Below are 24,218 nucleotides of genomic sequence, written 5' to 3' on the forward strand. Positions count from 1 at the left end.
AATCCAAAGTAAAAGTTGCTCCATCAACGAAAGTACAAAGTCAAAGGCTTACTTTCAATTGTTGCCTTTACAATTAAATCTAATAATTAACTTCTAAAACGGCATTTAAAAAGAGTCAAGGAGGCACAGCCATCTAACCAGCTCATTTGAAGACTCGCTCCAAACATGAAAGTCATGAAATGCACTTCGCCAATTTACATCCTAAACAATCGTAAACACCTCCGGGATTATATTGTGATTCTGAAATTTCTGGGCTTTGATCCCTGAATTGACTTTTACAGGAGGTAACTAAAAAATGTGAAACTTTTATGCCAAAAATCATGCGTCAACTCTTGCATGAGATCAACTTTTACACAGGAATATGCGATACCTGTTTGACTTATCAATACAACAGTGACAAATTTGCCTCATTACTTTACTCATTTCAATGTTGTTCTTTTGACACACCAGTGATAATAACCGAATGTTTAAAACCAGCCCACATTGTCAACAGAGAAAGAGTTCAACCGTGATGACACCACCTCCAATCCACGTGAATGGAATGTTAAACCAAGAGGTGAGTTGGTGTTTGTGTCAGAATCTGGAATGCTGCCCACTCGGAACATGTCAATTTCAAAACCACATTCCCAGAAACCCATAGAAGCACTCATGAGTACATTAGGGTCATGTTCCCAGACGTTATTTGGGCATGGCAGGAATTAATCTGTACGTACTCCAAAAATACAATACATACCTTTTACTGATCAAGGCCTATATTTTCTCACATCCACTAATTTAGTGTTGATGTAGATATGAGTATGAAGTGGTTGCTATGACGGAAATATTGTTACCATGGTATTCTCCAGTTCATACTCAAGTCTACTTTCTTGCTAAAATTAGCAGGCAGTAAAATACACCTGTATATCACAAAGGAACATAGTGTCATGAATACACCGATTGGCTCAGAGAGCCGACTCCACTTCTTTGTTATCTTTGCTAACTCTTTTTTTGAGGAATTTAATTTAATTGAATAATTTAATTCCTCTTTCTTGTGAGCATTTAGCTGAGCAAGCTTCTCTAAATTGCTACTTGTTTTATGGATCCTACTCAGTAATAAAGTGACACAAGCAAGAGGCTACTTAAAGGTTGAAGATTTTAACTGTTCCATAACACATCTTCCTTCAGACAAATCAACAGGAGAGTCTGGTGAGCTTTAGTGAGATGAGCAGCTCCAGTAGCCATTTCAACTCGTCACCTGACAGCAGTGAAAACTTTGCAGACAATCGACACACCCAAACAGAGTTCCTCAAAGGTATGTAGACTTGATGTAGAATTTTGTAGTCATGATGTTTTTTTTGACTACTCCTTCATGGTTGAACCAAGTGAATGGTTCTCTCACTGGGCAATGTTGCGAGATGGTTGAATGCAGAGATGGAGAGGGTTGGTTTTGTGAGGGCCACGAAGAATCCAGCACGAGTTGAAGGATAGAAATAAATGACATTTATTTACAATAACATATATACACAACATCAGCAACAACTCCTTTGCTGCTCACTCTCCCCGAGCCGGTTCCAAGCTGGCCAGCTTTATTTATGCAGGGAGTCTGCTAATAATTTTTCCGCCCCCCCCCCCCCCCCCCCCCCCCCCCCCCCCCTCTCATTGGGGAAGTTCATACTCCCAAAGGACTGTGGGATTTACATTAGTCCCCAGCCAATGGTGAGCAGGCAGGTTATAACAGTTGGCATCGAGCAACCTCTCCCTTTCCTCTGGGTATCTGATGCCCTGACTCAGTTGAAGGATGAAAAGGATTATACAGATCGTCCTCCATTCCTACCACAAGATGTCAGCAGGGAGCAGCAAAGAGTGGGAGGGAGGACTATTATGAGCTACCCACCTCTGATAATGTGCACATGTGGACATTTCTATCGGGCTCCCAACAAGCAGGAGTCTCAATCATCTGCCCCTTGATTGTCCCACCGCAATTAAGCAATGACAGGCTGCAATGCTTGGAAAACTGACAGGTTTGTCTGCCTCCTTGCCAGGGGTGTCAGTGACAGTTCAATCAGAAGAGGGTTGGTGGTAGAACTTGCTGGGGCAGTATTAGCAAGTTGGCCAAAACGCTCTACTGTCGGCTCCTCATGGTCGGTCCCTCGATGTTGATTCTTCTTCCTTGATGGAATTATTTAATATTCGGAAGACTTCTACCCCCTTTCTTTTTGGCTCCATTTCCTTTCTGGTGATGCAGTGCCACATGGTTTAATTTTGCAAGATGGCAAAAGCTGGCTCTCTCCATTGTGCAAGATTCTGCTTGGAACCTGCCAGTGTAAGAATCCTTGCCCTTAACCTCTCCCAACCGGAATTGCCCTGAAGGAAAGTCCAACTCATTATCTCTCCAAATATTGCTACCCCTTGCATTCCGAATGTCATGTACTTTGAGAGTAAATTGCAAATATTGCCTTGACAACTATAATGAAATAATTAAACAAATTCAATTTTTAATAGAACGCAAGAAGATGTTGACAGGCACCAAGAACATCGCAGTCAAAGCAGCGAGGCGACGCTCAAAAGTTCTGGAAAGTGACAACAGGCTACACATTCTGGAACCCATGAAGGAGAAAACGAGTATTTCCCTGCATTCGATGAAGGAAAATGAAGAATCATTTTATAGAGGCATTCCTGGGCCCCCACTGACGCTGTACAGGCACCAGCAAGGTCAAGTTATGAAGCATGCAGTGAGTGAGGACAATCTATCCACCAGTACTGGTGAGATGATCAAGCATGTACAACATAACGAGGAAGAACCTCCCAATAGGTGGTCTCAATCTTATAAAAAGGAAAACAAAAAGACCAGTAGAAAAGAGGAGACATTAGAAACCAAACGGAAGAAAAGAAGATCAAGGTCTTTTGAAGTCAATGGTCAAGGGGTTGGTATTTTGTTTTTTGCAGGAGTGAAATAAAATGTATTCTTTACCCTTGTTTTCTGATTACAAATTTGTTGGCTCAAAACTTCTGGCTCAAATGAAATGCCATCAATAACAATTTAAATAGATTAGTGTCTGGGACAGAAATATGACGTCTTGACAGAAATGAAAATCGCTTATTGTCACGAGTAGGCTTCAATGATGTTACTGTGAAAAGCCCCTAGTCGCCACATTCCAGCGCCTGTCCGGGGAGGCTGGTACGGGAATCGAACCATGCTGCTGGCCTGCTTGGTTTGCTTTAAAAGCCAGCGATTAGCCCTGTGAGCTAAACCACCCCCTGAAATACACCCTTTCAACATTTAGTGTTAGGTATTACCAACCCATTAGGGAATCTCTGTGATACAATCGGCATCAATCTATGTTTGGTATGACCACTTAAGGAATTAATTTTGTTTGTGAGGTTGGATTTTTATTTTAGTTATGTTGTAAACTGAATAAACTCTGTGCAATCCACATTTCAACATCACCATTTAACATTCTGAATGTAGACACTGCATTTCCATAGCAACAATGCCAATCTGCGATTGGTGTTCAAATATTAAAATAATAGATTTTACACAGATCTGTGCTTTCACAATATCTTCCAATCAAGGCTATTTCCACCATACTCTCTGTGGAAAAATACCTCCCTCTCAATGGAACCCAGAGTTGTCAGCGAATTCAGTCATATTTCATATACAATGCTGCAAAGAAAGATAATAGTTTGATTTTTAAGATAATTGAGATTAGAGTAAAATGCTTTTGGTAATTGTGAGGACAATAAATTTATGTCACCATGTGTCTCCAACAGATTAAATCTCAAAGCCTGATTCATATTGTCCTACCATTGTCTTTTTATGTATTTTATATCCTGCTTTAATGCAATTTTTCATTGTTTACCATTTGTAAAAACCGGATTTTCTTACTATGTTCCCAGTTACCCCATCCTAAGAATGTTTCATCCCGATTCCAGCCATTGGAGAGTATTTCAGATAATAGATTTAATGTGAATGGCCAATCTCAGTTACGGACACATGGAAAACCAACACATGCACCCGGGAAAGTAAAATTCCCAATCAGCCATTATGCAGGTGAGTGTGACAGTCATCGTGAGGATAGGCACAAAACCAGCCTTGACATAAGCAAAATACGGCAGATATTGGAATCTGAAACAAGAATAGAGGATGCAGGAAAAACTCAGCAGGTCTGGCAGCATCTGTAAGGCGAGAAAGCAGTTAACGTTTCGAGTCCTCTTGGCTCTTCATCAGAACTAAAGAGAGGGAAAATGTGTTAGATATTAAACTGTAGCTGTGAGAGATTGCAAAAAAAAGTAGCAACTTTAAGAACAAAAGACGGATGGCCTGGTGTGGGAGGATAAGGGAATGGAATTTACATGGAGGCAATAGATGTATGGGATATTTTAAAAAGGGGAGATTAAGATGGAGGGGAAAGGCCAAAATTGAAAGCTGCCAAACTGAACGTGAAGTCCCAAGGGCTGCAACGTGCCCAACCGAAAGATGAGATGCTGCTCATCTAGCTAGCGCCGGGCTTCACTGGGGCATTGCAGCAGGCGCAAGGATGGACAAGTGGGAATGATAGCAAGGTGCTGAGTTAAAATGGCAAACAACAGGAAAGTTGGGATCGTGCTTGCTGCTGAATGAAAGTGTTCCACAAAGCAGTCACCCAATCTGCGTTTGTAATAATAATAATCTTTATTATGATGAAATGAAACTGAAAATCTCTTATTGTCACAAGTGGGCTTCAAATGAAGTTACTGTGAAAAGCCCCTAGTCGCCACATTCTGGCGCCTGTTCGGGGAGGCTGGTATTAGTGTCACAAGTAGGCTTGTGAGTTACAAGTTACTGTGAAAAAACCCTAGTCACCACACTACTGTGCCTGTTCGGGTACACTGAGAGAGAATTCAGAATGTCCAATTCACCAAAGAAGCACGTCTTTTGGGACTTGTGGGAGGAAACCGGAGCACCCGGAGGAAACCCACGCAGACACGGACAGAACATGCAGACTCTGCACAGACAAGTCACCCAAGCCAGGAATCGAACCCGTCGAGTTGTGACCTTGTTCTGCTTCCCATTCCAGGGAAAATGGTGTCCATCAGGAATCAGCAGCTATATTTAAAATTGCTGCCCCATAATCCTCCACTTTGGATCTCCCAATCAGCATTAGGAAGGGAAGATTCAGCTAAACATTTACATATAAAATGCTATCTTCTGCAATATATTGTTTTATGGAAATTATACAAAAGTTGACTTAAACCAAAAATATGTTTTAGCAGTTCTTCCAGTAGCTATCCACTATATCGTCATACATTTTTTTCAATGTTATTTCGCATTCGTATGTACAACTAAAATAGGTTGCCTGTCTGTGTTGCTTTGTGTAGGAGAGAGTGACCTGCAGATGTTGGAGATAGTCAGCACACCACCCAGCACCATCTATCAGAGACATGCCAATGGGAGAGGGATGGCTGTACAGAAGAAAGTCCGAGGTGAGAATAGAAAGCTTTGTGGGATCACTAGACTAAGTAACCAATAGAAATACAATATATTTATGTTACATAGAAATGCAGCAACTGCTTTATAAACAAATTGGTATTATTTTGTTAGTTTAATTGAGTAGAAATTAGCCCAGGTCATGTACTGTATGTACAATTCTGTAGATGTTGCAAACTGAAAGCAAATGATTGGAAATCACTTAATAATAAGAGGTCATACCTTGGACGTTTTATTTGGTTGGATTGAATTTAGATTGGATTTGATTTATTGTCACATGTACCAAGGTACAGTAAAAGTACTGTTCAGTGTACAGTCCATACATAGAACATACATGAATACACAATGTAAATACATACACACAGGCATCAAGTGAAGCATACAGAGTGTAGTACTACTCAGTAGAGAAGGTGTGTGAAGAGATCAGTTCAGTCCATTCAAGAGTCTGGTAACAGCAGGGAAGAAGCTGTTTTTGAACCCGTTAGTGCGTGTTCTCAGACTTTTGTAACTCCTGCCAGACGGAAGAGGTTGGAAGAGAGAATAACCCAGGTAGGACGAGTCTTTGATTATTCTGCACACATTCCCAAAGCAGTGGGAGGTGTAGACAGAGGCAATGGATGGGAGGCGGGTTTGTGTGATGGACTGGGCTGTGTTCACGACTCTCTGAAGTTTCTTACGGTCTTGGGCCAAGCAGTTGCCATACCAGGCTGTGATGCAGCCAGATAGGATACCTTCTATGGTGCATCAGTAAAACGTTGGTAAGAGTCAATGTGGACATGCTAAATTTCCTTAGTTTCCTGAGGAAGTATAGGCACTGTTGTGCTTTCTTGGTTGTAGCGCCGACGTGGGTGGACCAGGACAGATTGTTGGTGATCTGCACACCTAGGAATTTGAAGCTGTCAACAATCTCCACCGTGGCACCATTGATCCAGAAATGTGTGTCCGATACTCAGCTTCCTGAAGTCAATGACCAGCTCTTTAGTTTTGGTGATGTTGAGGGACCCGCTGTTACTCTCTGAACAACTACCTGCTGGTAGTCCCTCAACTGATGTTGAGGGAGAGATTATTGTTGTTATACCACGCCACTAGGTGCTCTATCTCCCACCTGTACTCTGACTCATTATTATTCGAGATCTGATCCACCACGGCGTGTCATCAGCAAACTTGTAGTTGGAGTTGGAACCAAATTTTGCAACAAAGTCGTGTGTGTGATGTTTTGTAAGCAATATTGTGATAATGGGTAAGAAATTGGTCCTAGAATGAAAAAGAGCAGGTCCTGGTCAGGAGAGCAACAGGACCTAATTAGGAGACCAAGGGGAATAACAGCAGGTAGTTGTTAGGGTAATAACACTGGCTCCTAGTTGAGGGACTGCCAGCGGGTCCAGGTTTGGGGAGTGACAGCAGGTGGTTTTTCATGGAGAAACGTTTGGTCCCAGTTCGAGGAGGAAGAGCAGGTCCTGGTTGGGATAATGGCAAGGAGAATAGAAGTCCTAGTTGTGGCCGGGTGCCTTAGGATTAAAATCCCACTTAGCTCCAATTTATATTGCTGACTTCACTCTGAAGCTCGGTGCAAACTAGGCAAATTTGCGAACAATACTAAACTGAGCTTTAAATCTGAGGAGCAGCCATAGAACTCCAGAAATAGAATAGATAGGTGTTTGGGCAGAACAATTACATTGAGATGGTTATGGGAGAAGCTGAAAGATTTGAGAAGATAAAGGTGATACTGAATATTAAAATTCAATTGATGAAAAAAGATTAACTGGTTACTCATCCCATTGCTGGTTGTGGGACTTTGCAGTGTGTGCATTGGCTTTTGTGTTTGTCAATGTAACAGTGATTGCAGTTTAGAAAGCAATTAATTAGCTGCAAAGTTCTATTTCTTTTGTTTGGAAGAGAGGGAATTTCAAAGTGACTTCATTGAAGGTTTCAGGTTAGAAAAGAAACCAACAAAATACATTTTAGAAAATTATTCACCATGGTGGAGCACTCAAAACATCAGGGAATACAAATTGACAATGAGTTATGTTCAAGAAGGGAAAATAAATGGAACTTTCTCCTCCAAGTGGGAATAGGGTGACAGGAGGCTGTTGAAGTGAACAAAATAAATGGGTTCCAGAGACAAATCACCTGGCTTCTGAGAGAGGATCAAGGGACGGATATGACAAAAGGGAGATTGCTGAGGCTGGTCGCTAAAGGATAATGTTGTGGACTATAAGAACCTTTGTCTACTTGATGTGACCATCAATTCACTCGAGACACGAGAGGAAGTAAACTGTGGCTTTAATAGACTTACAACTGAGCCTGCCTGCGACCAGAAGAACTGAGGGCAGACTCACAAGGCTGCAGCACTTTATACTTCTGGTAGTGGGAGGGGCCATGGGCAGAGCCAAGGGTGGAGCCCTGTACAAGCTCCTCATTTCCCCCTGTGGGCAGAGCCGCGCAACGGCTCACAGACAGAGCCCACAAGGACACAATGCTATACAGTGTGAATTAAGCAATGTACATTCACCACATCCACCCCCTGAAAAAAAATCAAGTCCGGCGGGGGTAACGGGTCTACAGGTTGAGCCGGTCTGGTGGTCGAGTCGTCCGTTGGGATCGGCGGAGCACTAGGGTTGCAGCCTCTTCGGATGGCTGTGTGATGACGGGCGGTGTGGATCTGAGGTTGGACTCCGGGGGTGGTTCATTCAGAGCTTTGTTCCTGACGGGCGAAGGGGGGCGCAGGAACCCTGTAGGCGCGGGGGCGCAGGGCGTGGGGGGTTGGGAGGGGTGTAGTGTGAGGGGTACCTCGGCGGTGGTGGTGGTGGTGGATCCTGCAGGTGCCAGGTCCCGGAGGGAAACGGTGTCCTGAAGGCCGTCGGGGTGTTCTATAAAGGCGTAGTGTGGGTTTGAGTGTAGCAGTAGTACCCTTTCTACTAGTGGGTCCGTTTTATGTGTCCGGATGTTCTTCCGGAGGAGAACCGGGCCCGGTGTCCTCAACCAACATTGGAGCGTAGCCCCCGTGGTAGTGCTCCTAGGGAAAACAAATAATCGCTCGTGAGGGGTCTGGTTAGTGGCAGTGCACAGGAGGGACTTCATTGCATGGAGCGCATCGGGGAAAACCTCCTGCCAGTGGGAGATCAGGAGATTCCTGGACCGTAGGGTCAGAAGGAAGGTCTTCCAGACCATTGCGTTGTCCCTTTCTACCTGCCCGTTCCCCCTGGGGTTATAGCTGGTAGTCCTGCTTGAGGTGATGCCCTTGACGAGCAGGTACTGACGCAGCTCGTCGCTCATGAAGGACAAACCCCTGTCGCTGTGTACGTAGCTGGGGAAGCCGAACAGGGTGAAGACACTGTGCAGAGCTCTGATGACTGCGTGGGAGGTCATATCGGGGCATGGGATAGCAAACGGAAAACGGGACAATTTGTCTATGACGTTGAGGAAGTATACATTTTGATTGGTCGAGGGGAGTGACCCTTTGAAATCGATGCTTAGGCGTTCAAAGGGCCGGGAAGCCTTTACCAAGTGGGCCTTGTCTGGTCTATAGAAGTGCGGTTTGCACTCCGCGCAGATCGGGCAATCCCTGGTGATGGCTTTTACCTCCTCGATGGAGAAAGGCAGATTTCGGGCTTTGATGTAGTGGGCGAGCCGGATGACCCCCGGGTGGCAGAGGTCATTGTGGATAGCCTGTAATCGGTCGTCTTGCGCGCTGGCGCATGTGCCGCGGGACAGGGCATCTGGGGGCTCGTTGAGCTTCCCCAGCCGATATAGGATGTCATAATTATAGGTGGAGAGTTCGATCCTCCACCTCAAGATTTTATCGTTTTTAGTTTGCCCTTTTGCGAGTTGTCGAACATGAGGGCAACCGATCTCTGGTCAGTGATGAGGGTAAACCTCCTACCTGCGAGGTAATGCCTCCAGTGCCGTACGGTTCCACAATGGCTTGAGCTTTTTTTTCGACTGAGGAGTGTCGAAGTTCCGAAGCGGCGAGGGTTCGGGAGAAGAAGGCTACTGGTCTCCATGCCTGGTTCAGAGTGGCGGCGAGAGCGACCTCTGAGGCGTTGCTCTCCACCTGGAAAGGGACGGATTCATCCACCATCCGCATGGTGGCTTTGGCGATGTCCTCCTTGATGCAGTTGAAAGCCTGGCGGGCCTCTGCTGACAGTGGGAAGAATGTGGTCTTAAATAGTGGGCGGGCTTTGTCCGCACACTTGGGGACCCACTGGGTGTAATAGGAGAAGAATCCCAGGCACCTCTTGAGGGCCCTGGGACAATGAGGGAGAGGGAGCTGTAAGAACATACGGTCCGGCTCGGGGCCCAGGACTCATTTTCCACGACATAGCCGAGGATTCTGGTCATAGTCGAGGATCTGGTTGTGCGGAAAACGCATTTCTCCTTATTGTTTGGGAGGTTGAGTTTCTGGGCGGTTTGGAGAAATCGGTGGAGGTTGGCATCGTGATCCTGCTGGTCATGGCCGCAGATGGTGATGTTATCCAGGTACAGAAAAGTGGCCCGCAGCCTGTACTGGTCCACCATCCGGTCCATCGCTCGTTGGAACACCAAAACCCCAATCGTGACGCACAAGGGAACCCGGAGGAAATGGAAGAGGTGGCCATCTGCCTCGATCGCCGTGTAGTGGCGGTCCTCCGGGCAGATTGAGAGCTGGTGGTATGCAGACTTCAGATCCACCTTGGAGAATATGCGGTACTGGGCGATCTGGTTGACCATGTCTGCAATTCGGGGGAGGGGGTACACATCGAGGTGCGTGAACCGGTTAGTGGTCTGGCTGTAATTAACCACCATCCGGAACTTTTCCCCGGTCTTGACGACCACCACCTGAGCTCTCCAGGGGCTATTACTGGCCTCTATGACTTCGGCTCTAATAAATACCCTGTCCTGCAGGCTATACCACCTGCTGCGAGTGGCTACGGGTTTGCAGTTAGCCGTGAGATTTGCGAAGAGTGGAGGGGGGTCGATTTTTAGAGTCGCTAAACTGCATATTATGAGAGGAGGTAGGGGTCCGCCTACGCTGAGTGTGAGGCTTCTAAGATTGCACTGAAAATCGAGCCCGAGTAAGAGTGGGGCGCAGAGGTCCGGGAGTACGTACAGCTGGAAATTAGAGTCGCTGGCGCCCTGTATTGTTAGGGTCGCAACGGTGCGCCCTTGTATTTGGACCGAGTGCGAACCCGAGGCGAGGGAGTTAGTTTGCCGTGCAGGAAAGATAGGGAGCGAACAGCGTCTTACCAGGTCTGGATGCACAAAGCTCTCGGTGCTCCCGGAGTCGAAGAGGCACGGTGTCTTGTATCTGTTGACCTGAACGGACATCATCAAGCTCCCGAGATGCTTTGGCCGCGACTGGTCCAAAGTGACTGCGTTGAGTTGCGGGTAGTCGGTGGCGGAGGCGGAGTCGGCAGACACGCTGCAACATTACGGGGTCTGCGGGCCTGTGAGTTGGGGGAGCGATTGCTCTGGACAGCGGGGAAGTTAGAGGATTTCGATTTAGACAGGCATACCTTAGCATGTCCTTTTCGACCGCAGCTGCTGCAGGTCGCGTTGCGGGCCGGGCAGTGCTGTCGTGGGTGTTGGGGCTGACCGCAAAAATGGCACGCTGGTGCTCCATACTGGGTGGGTGGCCGCGCGGCGCAGGCCTGGGGCAGTCGCTGGTCAGGGGTCCACGATGGGGTCATGTGGTCTGCGGGGAATGAGTTCAGACTTTGAAACGCAACCTCCATTGAGGTTGCTAGCGCTGCCGTGTCCTCCAAGTTCTGGGCCCCTTTTTCGAGGAGGCTCTGGCGCACATAGTTAGACCGGACCCCTGTAACGTACACATCACGGACAGCGAGTTCCATATGCTGGGAGGCAGTTACAGCCTGAAAGTTACATTCCCGTACAAGGGCTTTTAGATCGCGCAGGTAGTCCTCTAGCGACTCTGCGGGGCGCTGGCGGCGGGTAGCGAAAATATGCCGCGCGTAGACGTTCAATCAGAGGTGCGCTGCCAGTTAAAAAGAATTGCATTGAGAAAGAGCCTTTCACATTCTCAGAATGTCCCAGAGCTTTTCACAGCTAATTAATTACTTTCTAAACTGCAATCACTGTTACATTGACAAACACAAATGCCAATGCACACACTGCAAAGTCCCACAACCAGCAATGAGATGAGTAACCAGTTAATCTTTGTTGGTGGATCAGGTTGCCAGTGAATCTCCTGCTTTTCTTCAAATGTTGCAGTAGGATCTGACCAGACAGAAAGGGCTTTTAGTTAACGTCTCATCAAGAGGTACCACCAGCTCTAATACTACAACAACCCCCTCAATTTTGCACTAAATTGAATTATGTTCTCAAGTCCTGAAGTGCGAGATGTGGTTTCGAGAGGAAGTAGCTGGGGGGGTTTCTGGGAGGGGTGGAGAGGGGTAGTTGGTTGACGGTGACTAGGGGGTAGGGCTGGGTCCCGCTGGGCGGGGCCAGGGTTATTGATTATGATTGACAGGAGGGGAGAGGGGGGGGGGGTGGGGGTGGTGAGAGACCTCCGGTCCATATGGTAATGTGGAATGTTCGCAAGTTGGAGGGGTCCAGTGAAGTGAGCGAAAGATTTATTGCATTTGAAGAGCTTGAAAGCGAACATGGTGCTGCTGCAAGAAACCCACTTAAGGGTGAAGGACCAGGTAAGGCTTCGGAAGGGCTGGGTGATTCAGGTGTTTGGGCTTTGATAATAGGGCCCGGGGGTAGCGAGAATGCAGTTTCAGATGGAGCAGGTGATGGCTGACCAGCGGGGCAGGTGCATTATGGTAATGGGCCCTTTAAAGGAGAGGATGGTGGTGTTGGTGAGCATGTACGACCCAAATTGGGACAACGTAGTGTTTATGAAGAGGATGTTGGCTGCCATGCCAATTTGGATATGCCCCAGTTAATACTGGGGGTGGAGCTTGAATACAGTGCTGAATGCAAAGGTGGATTGGGCTAAGCCATGTTTGCTTACCCCCTTGGGCGGAGGGGATGGGGGAAGAAGGCATTGGCTGCATTTATGAAGGAAATGAAATGAAATGAAAATCGCTTATTGTCACGAGTAGGCTTCAATGAAGTTACTGTGAAAAGCCCCTAGTTGCCACATTCCGGCGCCTGTTCGGGGAGGCTGGTACGGGAATTGAACCGTGCTCCTGGCCTGCCTTGGTCTGCTTTAAAAGCCAGCGATTTAGCCCAGTGTGCTAAACCAGCCCCAGAAAGAGATGGTTGGGGGGGGGGGGGGGGGGGGGGGGGGGGGGGGAGGGGAGAACGGGTCTATGGAGGTTTCTGCATCCGCTAGACAGCGAGTATTCCTTCTTTTTGTTGGTGCATAATGTGTATTCAATGATTTACTTTTTATCATGGGGGAGTTGTTGTTATTGGGGGTGTAGAAAGTGAAATTTTCGGTGATTGTTATCTCAGACCATACTCCGCATTTGGTGGTGAGGTCCGGGAGAAGGGATCGACATAGAGGCCAACGTTGAGTTTGGATCTGGGGCTGTTGGCGGACTTGAATTTTTATGCAAAGATGGGAAAGGTGATTGAAGATTATTTGGTATTCAATAGGAACGGAGAAATTTTGCCATCAGTGGATGTGAGGAGTGGGGGTGATGAAAATGAAGGACTTTTTTCTAGAAGGGCAGTTTGCGAGTTTGCAAGCGTCGGGGGAGAAGTTTGCAGGTGCGGGATTTTGCGAAGAAGGTTTCCTGACTTTTCCGGTTGCACCGCTCTCCTTGTTGTTGGAGGGGGTGCTGTCAGTGATGGGGCTGAAGTAGGGGGTTAAGACCAAGTGGGAGGAGGAGCTGGTGTTGGCGCTAGAGGAGGGGTTGTGATGTGAGGTGCTGCGGAGGGTGAATGCCTCCACCTTGTGCATCAGGTGGTACATAGAGCACACCTGATGGAGCCGAGGATGAGCTGATTGTTTGAGAGGGTGGAGGAGAGGTCCAGCCAACCATGTACATCAGTTCTGGTCCTGCCCAAAGTTGGAGAAATTTTGGACATCGTTCTTCAGCACCATGTCAGCGGTCTTGCACGTGGATTTGGAACCCAGTCCACTGGGGGCCATATTTGGGTGTTGGACTTGCCGGAGCCGCAGATGGGAGTGGGGCAGATGTTTTAGCCTTCACCTTGCTGATTGCTCACAGCGGATCCTGTTGGGGTGGAGGACAACTTCTCCACCTTGTGCTTTGGTGTGGCTGGGGGATCGGATTGAGTTTTTGTATTTTGAGAAGATCAATTTTGATTTGAGGAGGGGGGGCGAATGAACGGTTCCACAAGAGATGGGGTTTGTTTATATTACATTTTAAAGAGTTGGTGACTGTCATCTGTTAAGGGGGGGGGCAAAGTGGGGCTTCAGGTTTGGGTTATTGAGGGGTGATGGGGAGGGGTTTGGGGTCTTTGTTGTTTTTGCTTTGTTGTGTTGTATACTTAAAATGTTAACATATTAAAAACCTGAATAAAAATATTTTCAAAAAAAAAGTTGGACGTGAGTCCACAAACCTCGGACTCCGAAACAGGAGCGCTCTCAACTGAGCAAGCTGACAGTAAAAAAAGTGTTGATGGTTTGAAGTTTGTTCTCTCCTTGGTGTCGGTAGGGTGTTTGTTGGGGAGAGGAAAGGGACTGTAATAGTGTTCAAATGATCTGTAATTGAAATAAATACTTACAGAGCATTTTGTTTCAAATATAGGTCTGACGGTTGTTGCATCAGATGTGGCTAGCTCAACCTCTATGCTCAATCAGCCTGGAAACTTCAAGAAACCTCTGAACCGTAACCCTCCGCCACATTTTAATTACACAGTGACAAATGGAAAGAATGAGGTCAGAGCTAGGAAACACTAATTCAGTGACAGACAAAACTTTGTACGTTGCCTGTATTGAAAACCCACAATACATTGTGGTTTCATCTGGAGGAAAAAGGAACAAATGGTTGGATAAGATGGACTGTCCACAAAGCAGAAGACAAAACCATAGGTGGTATCGCAAAAATGAAATCACATATTCTGTTAATGTATCTTTTAATTATGTAAATCAACGGATCAATTCACTTTTGTTTTATATGTATTTTAAGGAAAGGGACTGTTCTGTGTTTTGTTTTTATTCAAAATAAGTAATGGAATCCCAAGCTGTACAACATTTAGCCTTTACCTAGAAAAAGAACTTGCTGCCAATTGCTACAATTAATGGACCCAGATATTTCTCCATTGGCATTAGTGCAACATTAGTCCGCAATTATGGACTGCACCCTCCACCTAAAGGAAACAAATTGCTAAAGTATTCTTCATTCTTTGAAATAATCAATGCAGTCATGAAATACATTGGCATTATAAGACTTAATATACAGAAGTGAACCAAATGTTTCATTTTTTTAAACTCGAGTCTGTGACTATGTGAATGTTACTTTTTCAAACAAGTGCCCAATTGATGCCCGAAACTTGCTCCATTTAGGTGGAGAACAAGCACTCCGATCCGACTGCAAGTAGATTCAAGAGGCTATTGTGTCTTAGACCAAAAGATAAATTAATTAAAATAACAAAATATATTGCAAATGCTTTGGTCAGGGCAGCATCTGTGGAGAGAGAAACAGAGTTACTCTTTCGGATTGATGACCTTTCATCGTCATCTGTCCTGATGAAAGCTCATCAACCTCAAATGTTGGTCTGAGATTTCTTCCTTGAGGCAGGTAGTGGGAGTTTGGAAAGTTCCTAGCTCGACCCACCCACCTCGCCATAAAGGTGCCCACTGGGGGGAACGGGTGTGGGCTGGAGTTGGTCCAGCCAACCCAGGAAAAATTTGGAGGCAGCATGTTTAAAAGACCCACCTCGGTGCAATGGGACTTTGTCCCAGTTAACATAGAAACACCAAGGCCCTCCAGCCCTCACACCACCTCCCACTCTAAATACTGCCCATGCCACATCCATGGCACCTCATGCCCCCACCTGCCCCCTAAGCCACCTCATGTCCTCATGCCAAGCTTTGCCTTTCCACCCACCCCAAAGCCCCTCATGCCCCCTATGCGAAACTCTGCTTGTCCACCCACCCAATGGTCACCCAATTCTAATGGCCTCTTATGACCGCCCATAAGAAACTATTGCATTTTCAAACCCATTGACACATTGTACATACTCCAGAACTAATGAACTTTATAGTGACAGTAGGATGTGTAAAAAAACTTGTAAAAAGGTAATTAATTCATATCGTTCCCTTATGTTGAAAAAAAAAGTCAGTTCACTACAAGCTAATAATACTGTCAATTATCCTGGTCCAGAATTGACAGCAGAGATCAGAGAAGCTGATCTGTCAATTTTGGCTGTCCAGGCGTTATTAACATAGACCATAGAATATACAGTGCAGAAGGAGGCCATTCGGCCCATCGAGTCTGCACCGACTCACTTAAGCCCTCACTTCCACCCTATCCCCGAAACCCAATAACCCCTACTAACCTCTTTGGTCACTAAGGACAATTTATCATGGCCAACCCACCTAACCTGCACGTCTTTGGACTGTGGGAGGAAACCGGAGCACCCGGAAGAAACCCACGCAGACACGGGGAGAACATGCAGACTCTGCATAGACAGTGACCCAGCGGGGAATCGAACCTGGGACCCTGGCGCTGTTAAGCCACAGTGCTATCCACTTGTGCTACTGTGCTGCCCATATTGTCCCCTTGTAATCTATTGTGCTGAAGTCCTGAAGAATCAATTGTTTGAGGTGGCAGGGATGGGATGGCTCTTATCGTAAGATTACGCAAGGTACTGGTACATTACTCTCTAATAGTCTCACAGGAAAGTACAGTCATGTGGCCTGAATTGGACTATGTTCTTTGTATACGTCAGTTTTTTGCCTCAATCAACAGCCTGTGGGGACATTGACTTACCAAATTAGGATTTGAAAGTAAGCGTAAAACACTCAAACTCATAACCTTCATGTTGGGACTAAGTTGTTGGTCTACTTGAGTAACTTGGATCCCTGCAATTGAATTTTCCTTTGTTTTCACTCAGCAGTGAAACCAAAGTAACTTTCAAGCTGAATGAATAGAAACAAGCATTAAAATGTAACAGCGAAATCATTCCATACTAAAACTGTTGTATTTTAATAGCGTAAAATCTTACATTCATACTTTAATATGCTGGCATCAACCTCACAATTAAAATTTACTGTTTTCCATTTTTGAGGTCCAACCTATCTAGGTCCACAAAGAGATGTGACATTTGGACTGAAAGTTTGAAACGCTCCATGTACTCAGATTTCAATTTGTTTTACCATTTTGATTATATATCAGTGCAACCACCAACAATTGAAGGACTCCTTTGCCTTCAATAAAGTAAATGATCTGATTTTAAGCCTCATGTATATAAGACAAGTAAAACTGGCCCTCTTCTTGATGAATTACTCAAAAATCCACTATCAATAAATAACCTGTTTAAGACTGAGATTGTGTCTTAAACACTAATGCAGTGTAACCCAACATGAGAGGGCTGGAAATAGAGGCTCTGTTTCAAAAATACATGATCATTCGTACAAAGCATCAATTTCCTAGGGGGGGGGGACAGTCGGGGTCACAGAATTAGGCAAGACATTGTTAATATTGCTTGAGAAGGTGATGGGGAGCTGTACATCTGCATTCTATCCAATCAGTAGCCTAGCAGACATTCAACTTAGTCAACGAAGCAAGGAATTGAGTGTGAAACCACCTCACCTTGCCCCCACCCCCTCACCCCACTGTAACTTTTAAGTTTGAAGTAGGTTGTTGAGCCATCTGGATCCTTGCATTTGTTCTATTTTTAATTGTTCCTCGCTGAGCGATGGAACCAAAATACCACAGCAACATACCCAGGGAAGGTTTTTTCTGCAACCAATTCAATCTGTAAGCAAAATATTTTTATAATCCATCATTCCTTTTATGTTTGGTAAAAATATAATATTCTCCATATTTGACATGTCAGGAAATCTTACAAAACTATTACATGCTTTTTGGACATTGTTGCACCAACTCACAAGTCGAAGCTTCATCCTTAGTTCCATGAGAAACTGTTTCAACATGTCACTGAATGCCTCCTGTGGGTGTCATTTCAATAAGGCAAAATTCAGTTGTTCTGAATAGTTGGAACATTAACATGAAACAATGTGACAAACACTCCCAGAGCCAATGCCACTGTTCTATATATACTAAATTTGCATGTTTGGATATTGTATAGTAGTGAATATTATATAATTTATTATTAAATCAGTGTCTATGGCAGTGTCAGACTCTGTGGACTAGCCACTGATCATTTTAACCACATGTCTCAATTTTTGTGGAAAATGCTCTGCATACACTCCCACAATAAATGTACTTTGCAGATGTGTAATTACGTAACAAGTGTCCATTACCATTTTGTAACCAAGGACGTAAAGCACTCAGAATAATCAAAAACACTTACAAACCTTTTTGCATTGCTATTTTAACCAACTAATGGACAAAAAGGTTAAATACCTCTGCATACACCATGTGCATACCAGTATTGAAATCACATGCCCTCGACTGTATCCATCGAATTTATTTAGTAATTGGAAATGGAGTTCGCCACATTTGGATTTCTTATTCATCATATATGGTTGACATATAGGTTAATGCTGTTCTTTCCAAGTTTTGAACACTATCTGAAGGCAGGGTTCGGGGCTCAATTACTCTCTCTGACCTTGCAGACTACAGTACAAATTGTTTCTAGCCCAACATGTTCCTGTGTTTTTATTTGTTTCTTAAGATACTTGCCATGATTGTTTTTTTTTACAATTCTAAACAAAAGATTTTCACTGTAGCTCAATTTCATTTTGAATTAGCAACAAAATGGGTGTAAGTGAACAACAAGCACTCTCCTAGAAAAACCTCCTGGATGAGTTAACTTTTCGAATATAGCATATTTGCATTACTGGATGGAATGCATAATGCTGTAATATTTAGCTTATCGACTGGGTGCCTTTTTCATGGCTAAAGATCTGTTTAAATAAATATGACTAGTATGTTAATTATACTGTGGAATGACATGGTGGCACAGTGGTTAGCACTGCTGCCTCACAGCCCCAAGTTTGATTCCAACCTTGGGTCACTTGCCTGTGTGGAGTTTGCACATTCTCCCCGTGTCTGCGTGGGTTTCCTTCGGGTGCTCCGGTTTCCTCCCACTGTCCAAAGATGTGCAGGTAGGTCGATGGGCTAAATTGCCTTATAGTGTCCATAGGTTACTTGAGGTTATGGGGAGTGGGCCCGGGAAGGGTGTTCTTTCAGAGGGTTGCTGCAAACTTGATGGCCTGAATGGCCTCCTGCACTGTAGGGATTCTGTACTTTCTAATCATTAATAGCTGATAGTTCATTTTTTTCTGATATGACTTGGGCAATGCCCATGAGCTTTAATATTCCTTTTTATTGATTCCTGATGACAAATTATCAGCACTCTGAAGGAACTATCCAATCAATCCATCATGGTTGAGTTAATAGTGCAGGAGCTGGAGCGATTTTCTGACAATCAATCTTTGATCACATAAATATTGGAACAGCTTAATACACAATTGTCTACAATTCATAATAACATTTACATATTTTGTAATATCTAATTGCCACTATGAGATAGCATTGTTGGCAATATAAGAGGATATGTTAAGATGCCCAGATTGAGTGCCTGTGGATATTTAATTTACAGCAGTACATATGGTAAAGAACTACTTCTGTTTATTACTCCTTTGTCTGTTTCATATTTGCCTTGGAGATTTGTCCTCCAATGAATATACAGTGCTTAAAAATTACTTAATGTGGTACAATTAGGAACATTATGTCTATTAATTTTGTTACTTAAGTTATGGATAAAGTCATTTTTTTCTAAGGTTATCTTTTGAAAATTTTGTACAATTAAATTCATATTTTCTGATGTAGAAGTACCTGTACTTTTATGATGGATGAGTTTCCTGTGGAATCACTGTTGGATCATGGGCATTTGATACAGTGTATATTCCGAGTTAGACATGGCGACTAGGGGCTTTTCACAGTAACTTAATTTGAAGCCTACTTGTGACAATAAGCAATTTTCATTTTATTTTGTTTCATTTCAAATATACTTGAAAATATTGGTAATATGGAGATCTGTGAAAACAAATGATGAGTGAACTTTTCAGGTGTAAACACCATCTGAACTGGAAACTCTCCAAGTAACCTTACCTCCAGCTTTGGATAAAAGGGGTCAGAAAGTTGAATACAAAGATACTAATTCCTATTACAAGGAAGCAATAAAGAGGTTTATAGCCTTAAATAGAAACCCTCTTCCACAGACAAATCTGCCATGAGTTTCCAGTATTTTCTATTTTTGATTTCTGGCATTCAGAGATCTTTTCCAACTTTAATTTTGCAGCATAATATAACTAGTTAATTTCAAGTTTTCTTTTTTTTTCTGGAGTAAGAGGAATACTATCAAAATTAGCGCCCTTAGATATATGAATTATTTATTTTGCGGGTTGAAGTAACCCTTTATTTCCTCTTGTCACCATAAAATAAAATTTTTAATTTTAATATTAAAAAGCTCATTCTTATACAAAAATTATTGCATGGAATTAAGGAAAAATTTAGTCTCTCATTTTTTAATCATTGGAAGCTTTGTTTTATTATGGGCAAAAGTCCGATGTCCTCACTAACCATTCTCAACTTAAAATTGCGTTTGAGTTCGATCACTCACCGATGAAGGAGCTGCGCTCCGAAAGCTAGTGATTCCAAATAAACCTGTTGGACTTTAACCTGGTGTTATAAAACTTCTTACTGTGCCCACCCCAGTTCAACACCAGCATCTTCACATCATGGCTAACCATTCTCAACTTAAAATTGCGCTTGTGTTAGATCAGGGATGGGCAAACTTTTCCGTGCAAGGGCCACATTCAGAAATTCACAATTTTAAAGGGCCGCATAGTATATTAAGTAAAATAATTAATATTTAAAATAGCCAAAATAAAAGGTTTTTAAAGAAAAAAAAGCAATTATTTTTATTAATTAATATTTTAAAGTAGAAACTTCACATGAAACACATGTTGTGCCGAGCAATGATCACCCTACTCAAGTCAACGTATCCACCCTATACCAGTAACCCAACAGCCCCCCTCCCCATTAACCTTAAATTTTAAAAAGAAAATATATATTTTTTTTTATGACTTGATCTTGGTGAGCCGCATGCCGTAGTTTGCCCACCCCTGTGTTAGATAGTTGCCTGAAAGAGGGGAATATTAAGGGATATGTGGTCAGCAGAGGAATGGGGTAAGTAGTTCGGGGGGGGGGGGGGGGGGGCACCAATGTGTTCAAAATGTGCTGCAACAATCCGAGACAAATATACTGATGCTGGTTAGGAACGATTAATCATTGAGAGTACTTAAAAAAACCACCCCTTTCAACCCATTTCTGCAGTTCCCTATGAATGTCTGGCAATTGTTTGGTTATTGAATTGTAAGAAGAGATGTCCGAATATGAAGCAGTTTTCTGAATTCAGTAAAGTTGTGCAGTGGAATGAGTAAATGGCAGAAAGACTGCTGTGCTTGCACTGAGAGCCTTTCACATTAAACTGCCATTCACCCTCCCTAGCTGTTGTGGCAGAGGTTAACACTTACCCTTGAGAATTAAAAGAAAAATATTCTTACAGAGGACAAAAAAAGTGAATTACTGCTAATTTAGTAAACCATTTTTTTCTGGATGTATGAAAGTACAGTAACAGTAATGATTTAAAGAGCAGATATGATATAACCTCCTGGAATACAATCTCTTGCTTCCTTTTAAAACATTATGGATTTTTTCTAAATAGTTCCGGCAGCGGTACCTCTTAATGATCTCTAGGTTAAAGGAAAAGGGACAATAACATATTTAGGGATCTAAAACTTTACGAATGTCTCATCCCCTGCCTAACTTTAACACTATTGATTATCATACATTTTTCACCCTTTTGTTTGAAATTGAATGCCATTGATTTTAGTTTTCCAACCATTTGGATTTTTTTTTTAGATAACTGGCTAGGGGAAAGCTAAGAATGTTTATCATCCCTGATCTCATGTTTGTATTGTACACTAGATTTCTTGGCAATTTCTGTACACTAAACTTTGCTTGCCCACATATTATCCTGAGTAGATGGATCAATTTAAAATGTATATGGTAATAGATCCATTCTAGTTAAACCATCTCTTGACCAACCACCTACAGAATCCTGCCTCAGACCTATGATCTGAGAAAAATATATATATTGCAGCCCCACTCACTGTGAATACACAGGAAAAATACCCTACAGCTAAGTATATATTGAAGTGTTGATTTTTTTTAACCTTGGCGTATTTATTTTCTGTATCTGATACAGTACAGAATGTGCACAATTTTATTTGTACTTTTTGAAAATGATTCAAAAATGAATAAAGTATTGTCAATTTTGAAAGTCTGATTGCTCAGCGTACTTTATTTTCCCATAGGGGGGAGAAATGTGACCAATTAAATTAATCCGGAAAGACAGAGAACAAAGATTGTACCTCATTCAGTATTATTTTTACTCTATGAAACATGAGAGTGAAATTAATCTATTAATTCAAAGTGCACAATATCCCTCCACAATTAAGGGCTGGCTAATAAAATTACACTGTGCATTTTCTCGTTTATAAGCCTGCAATCTCTCATCACAATCACATTTTATTTTGTGAAATCTATTTAGTTCTCACGGGACGTGCAGCAGCAACGTGCCTGGAGATAGTGTGAATGTTCAAAGAGGCTGTGGGGTGACCAGGTAGGGGTTTGTCAGAGTAGCCCGGGCTGGGCTGACACGGGCAGAGAGATTCAGGCGCCACTAGGGGACGCCGTGGGCTGCCGGCGGCGGAGGAGGCGGCACCTCTTGTGCCGCTGCTGCTACCCGGACACCGAGTCAGGGGAAGGAGGAGGGAAGATATCTGAGGGGCTCAGGCTGCGGGAGATGAGGCCGAGCCCGTCACTTCTTGTCTTTGTGTGTTTCGGTCCGGTTTTACCCGTCGCGGATCAGCCGGCGGACTGAGCTCCTGACGAAAGGCGTGGGGGCTCGACAGCGATAAACATCCCCCTCCCTCCGGGCTGTCAGTGTGAGGGATCCTCACCTCAACCCCCTCCCTCCCTCCGGGCTGTCAGTGTGAGGGATCCTCACCTCACCCCCCCCCCCCCCCCCCCCCCTCCCTCCCTCCGGGCTGTCAGTGTGAGGGATCCTCACCTCAACCCCCTCCCTCCCTCCGGGCTGTCAGTGTGAGGGATCCTCACCTCAACCCCCCCCCCTCCCTCCGGGCTGTCAGTGTGAGGGATCCTCACCTCACCCCCCCCCCCCCTCCCTCCCTCCGGGCTGTCAGTGTGAGGGATCCTCACCTCACCCCCCCCCCCTCCCTCCGGGCTGTCAGTGTGAGGGATCCTCACCTCAACCCCTCTCCCTCCCTCCGGGCTGTCAGTGTGAGGGATCCTCACCTCAACCCCTCCTCCCTCCCTCCGGCTGTCCAGTGTGAGGGATCCTCACCTCAACCCCCCTCCCTCCGGGCTGTCAGTGTGAGGGATCCTCACCTCACCCCTCCCTCCGGGCTGTCAGTGTGAGGGATCCTCACCTAAACCCCCCCCCCCCCCCCTCCCTCCGGGCTGTCAGTGTGAGGGATCCTCACCTCAACCCCCCTCCCTCCCTCCGGGCTGTCAGTGTGAGGGATCCTCACCTCACCCCTCCCTCCGGGCTGTCAGTGTGAGGGATCCTCACCTCACCCCTCCCTCCGGGCTGTCAGTGTGAGGGATCCTCACCTAACCCCCCCCCCCCCCCTCCGGGCTGTCAGTGTGAGGGATCCTCACCTCAACCCCCCTCCCTCCCTCCGGGCTGTCAGTGTGAGGAATCCTCACCTCAGCCCCCCTCCCTCCGGGCTGGCAGCCCAATCAATAATTTCATTTATTCATATTTCCTTATTTAATCCACCCCTTACCCTCCCCTTATTTCTACGGTTCCTTATACCCAAGCCCGCTGATATATTTATTTATATCTGATTTTTAAAAAAATGTCTGTATTTGGATTTCAGGACTTTTAAAACAGGTTTAGACGGTCAATTTGCTCCAGAATCTTTGGAATACATAGGTTTTGCTCTCCTCGGGTTTAGCCGCTGCTCTTTATGTATAGCAAAACAATTTTAATAAATAACCCTGGTTGTAATTTTCAAGCTGATGTCGATGTGAGTGAGAAGTTTGGGACGAAACCTGCTGATTCGTCTGAAAGCAACATCCCCTGTCGAGTAGCTTTGCTGTTGTCTTCGCGTACTTTGTTCCAAAATTTTAATTTAGTGGCGTGTGTCCCTGTGCTGTTAGCCAGAAATTAAATATCGAATTGTTCCGGAAAGGTTTTGTTTATTGGTTTCGGGGTTTTTGTTTTCTGTTTTTCAACTGTTAAAATAATGGGAGGGCTGCAGAGAAAAGATGCCGCAATTTGGCAGCAAACCAAAGCACTTCTATACAGAAATTTCCTCGTCAAAAAGCGGAACAAAGATCAGACTTTACAGGTGAGTGGCATTACTTGTTATTCGCCAATTGTATTTGAGTGTGTTCCCCATCAGCTGATCGTTCGTCTCAAGGTCGTTCCCATGTTTTTGTTTTGGGTGGCATTTGAACGCGTTGAAGTTGCGTGAAACCACTTGTAAAATGCTGACCCTGGAGGATACTGTCCGCCTGGGACTGTGCGGATGGTGAAATGCTTTTTCTTGCAAAAATCATATTTGTGCATGTTTGCAGAACTTGCGGTTGTCAGGCTGGCGAGTTCCCGTAATCTAGAT

The 24,218-nt window shown here is 44.6% G+C and overlaps 2 protein-coding genes across 3 annotated transcripts in view; both read left to right on the forward strand.

Moving 5' to 3' along the window:
• kif19 (kinesin family member 19) overlaps positions 1-15,881 on the forward strand; it is a 241,009-nt gene extending 225,128 nt beyond the window's left edge. Inside the window, exons 16-21 of the mRNA XM_038777686.1 lie at positions 451-556; positions 1,165-1,291; positions 2,482-2,903; positions 3,877-4,030; positions 5,338-5,442; positions 14,116-15,881. Coding sequence (XP_038633614.1) covers positions 451-556; positions 1,165-1,291; positions 2,482-2,903; positions 3,877-4,030; positions 5,338-5,442; positions 14,116-14,267 — 1,066 coding nt within the window. The 3' untranslated portion in view covers positions 14,268-15,881. The remainder of the gene's footprint in view (positions 1-450; positions 557-1,164; positions 1,292-2,481; positions 2,904-3,876; positions 4,031-5,337; positions 5,443-14,115) is intronic.
• A 7,379-nt stretch (positions 15,882-23,260) lies between these two features.
• The window catches only part of abca5 (ATP-binding cassette, sub-family A (ABC1), member 5), a 134,022-nt gene continuing 133,064 nt past the window's right edge, over positions 23,261-24,218 (forward strand). Inside the window, exon 1 of one of the 2 annotated variants that reach the window (XM_038776332.1) lies at positions 23,261-23,948. In XM_038776332.1, coding sequence (XP_038632260.1) covers positions 23,844-23,948 — 105 coding nt within the window. In that variant the 5' untranslated portion in view covers positions 23,261-23,843. The remainder of the gene's footprint in view (positions 23,949-24,218) is intronic. The other variant, XM_038776331.1, reaches the window with a different exon arrangement.

Source organism: Scyliorhinus canicula, chromosome 18 (assembly GCF_902713615.1).
Source record: "Scyliorhinus canicula chromosome 18, sScyCan1.1, whole genome shotgun sequence".
In the NCBI taxonomy this organism is placed as follows: domain Eukaryota; kingdom Metazoa; phylum Chordata; class Chondrichthyes; order Carcharhiniformes; family Scyliorhinidae; genus Scyliorhinus; species Scyliorhinus canicula.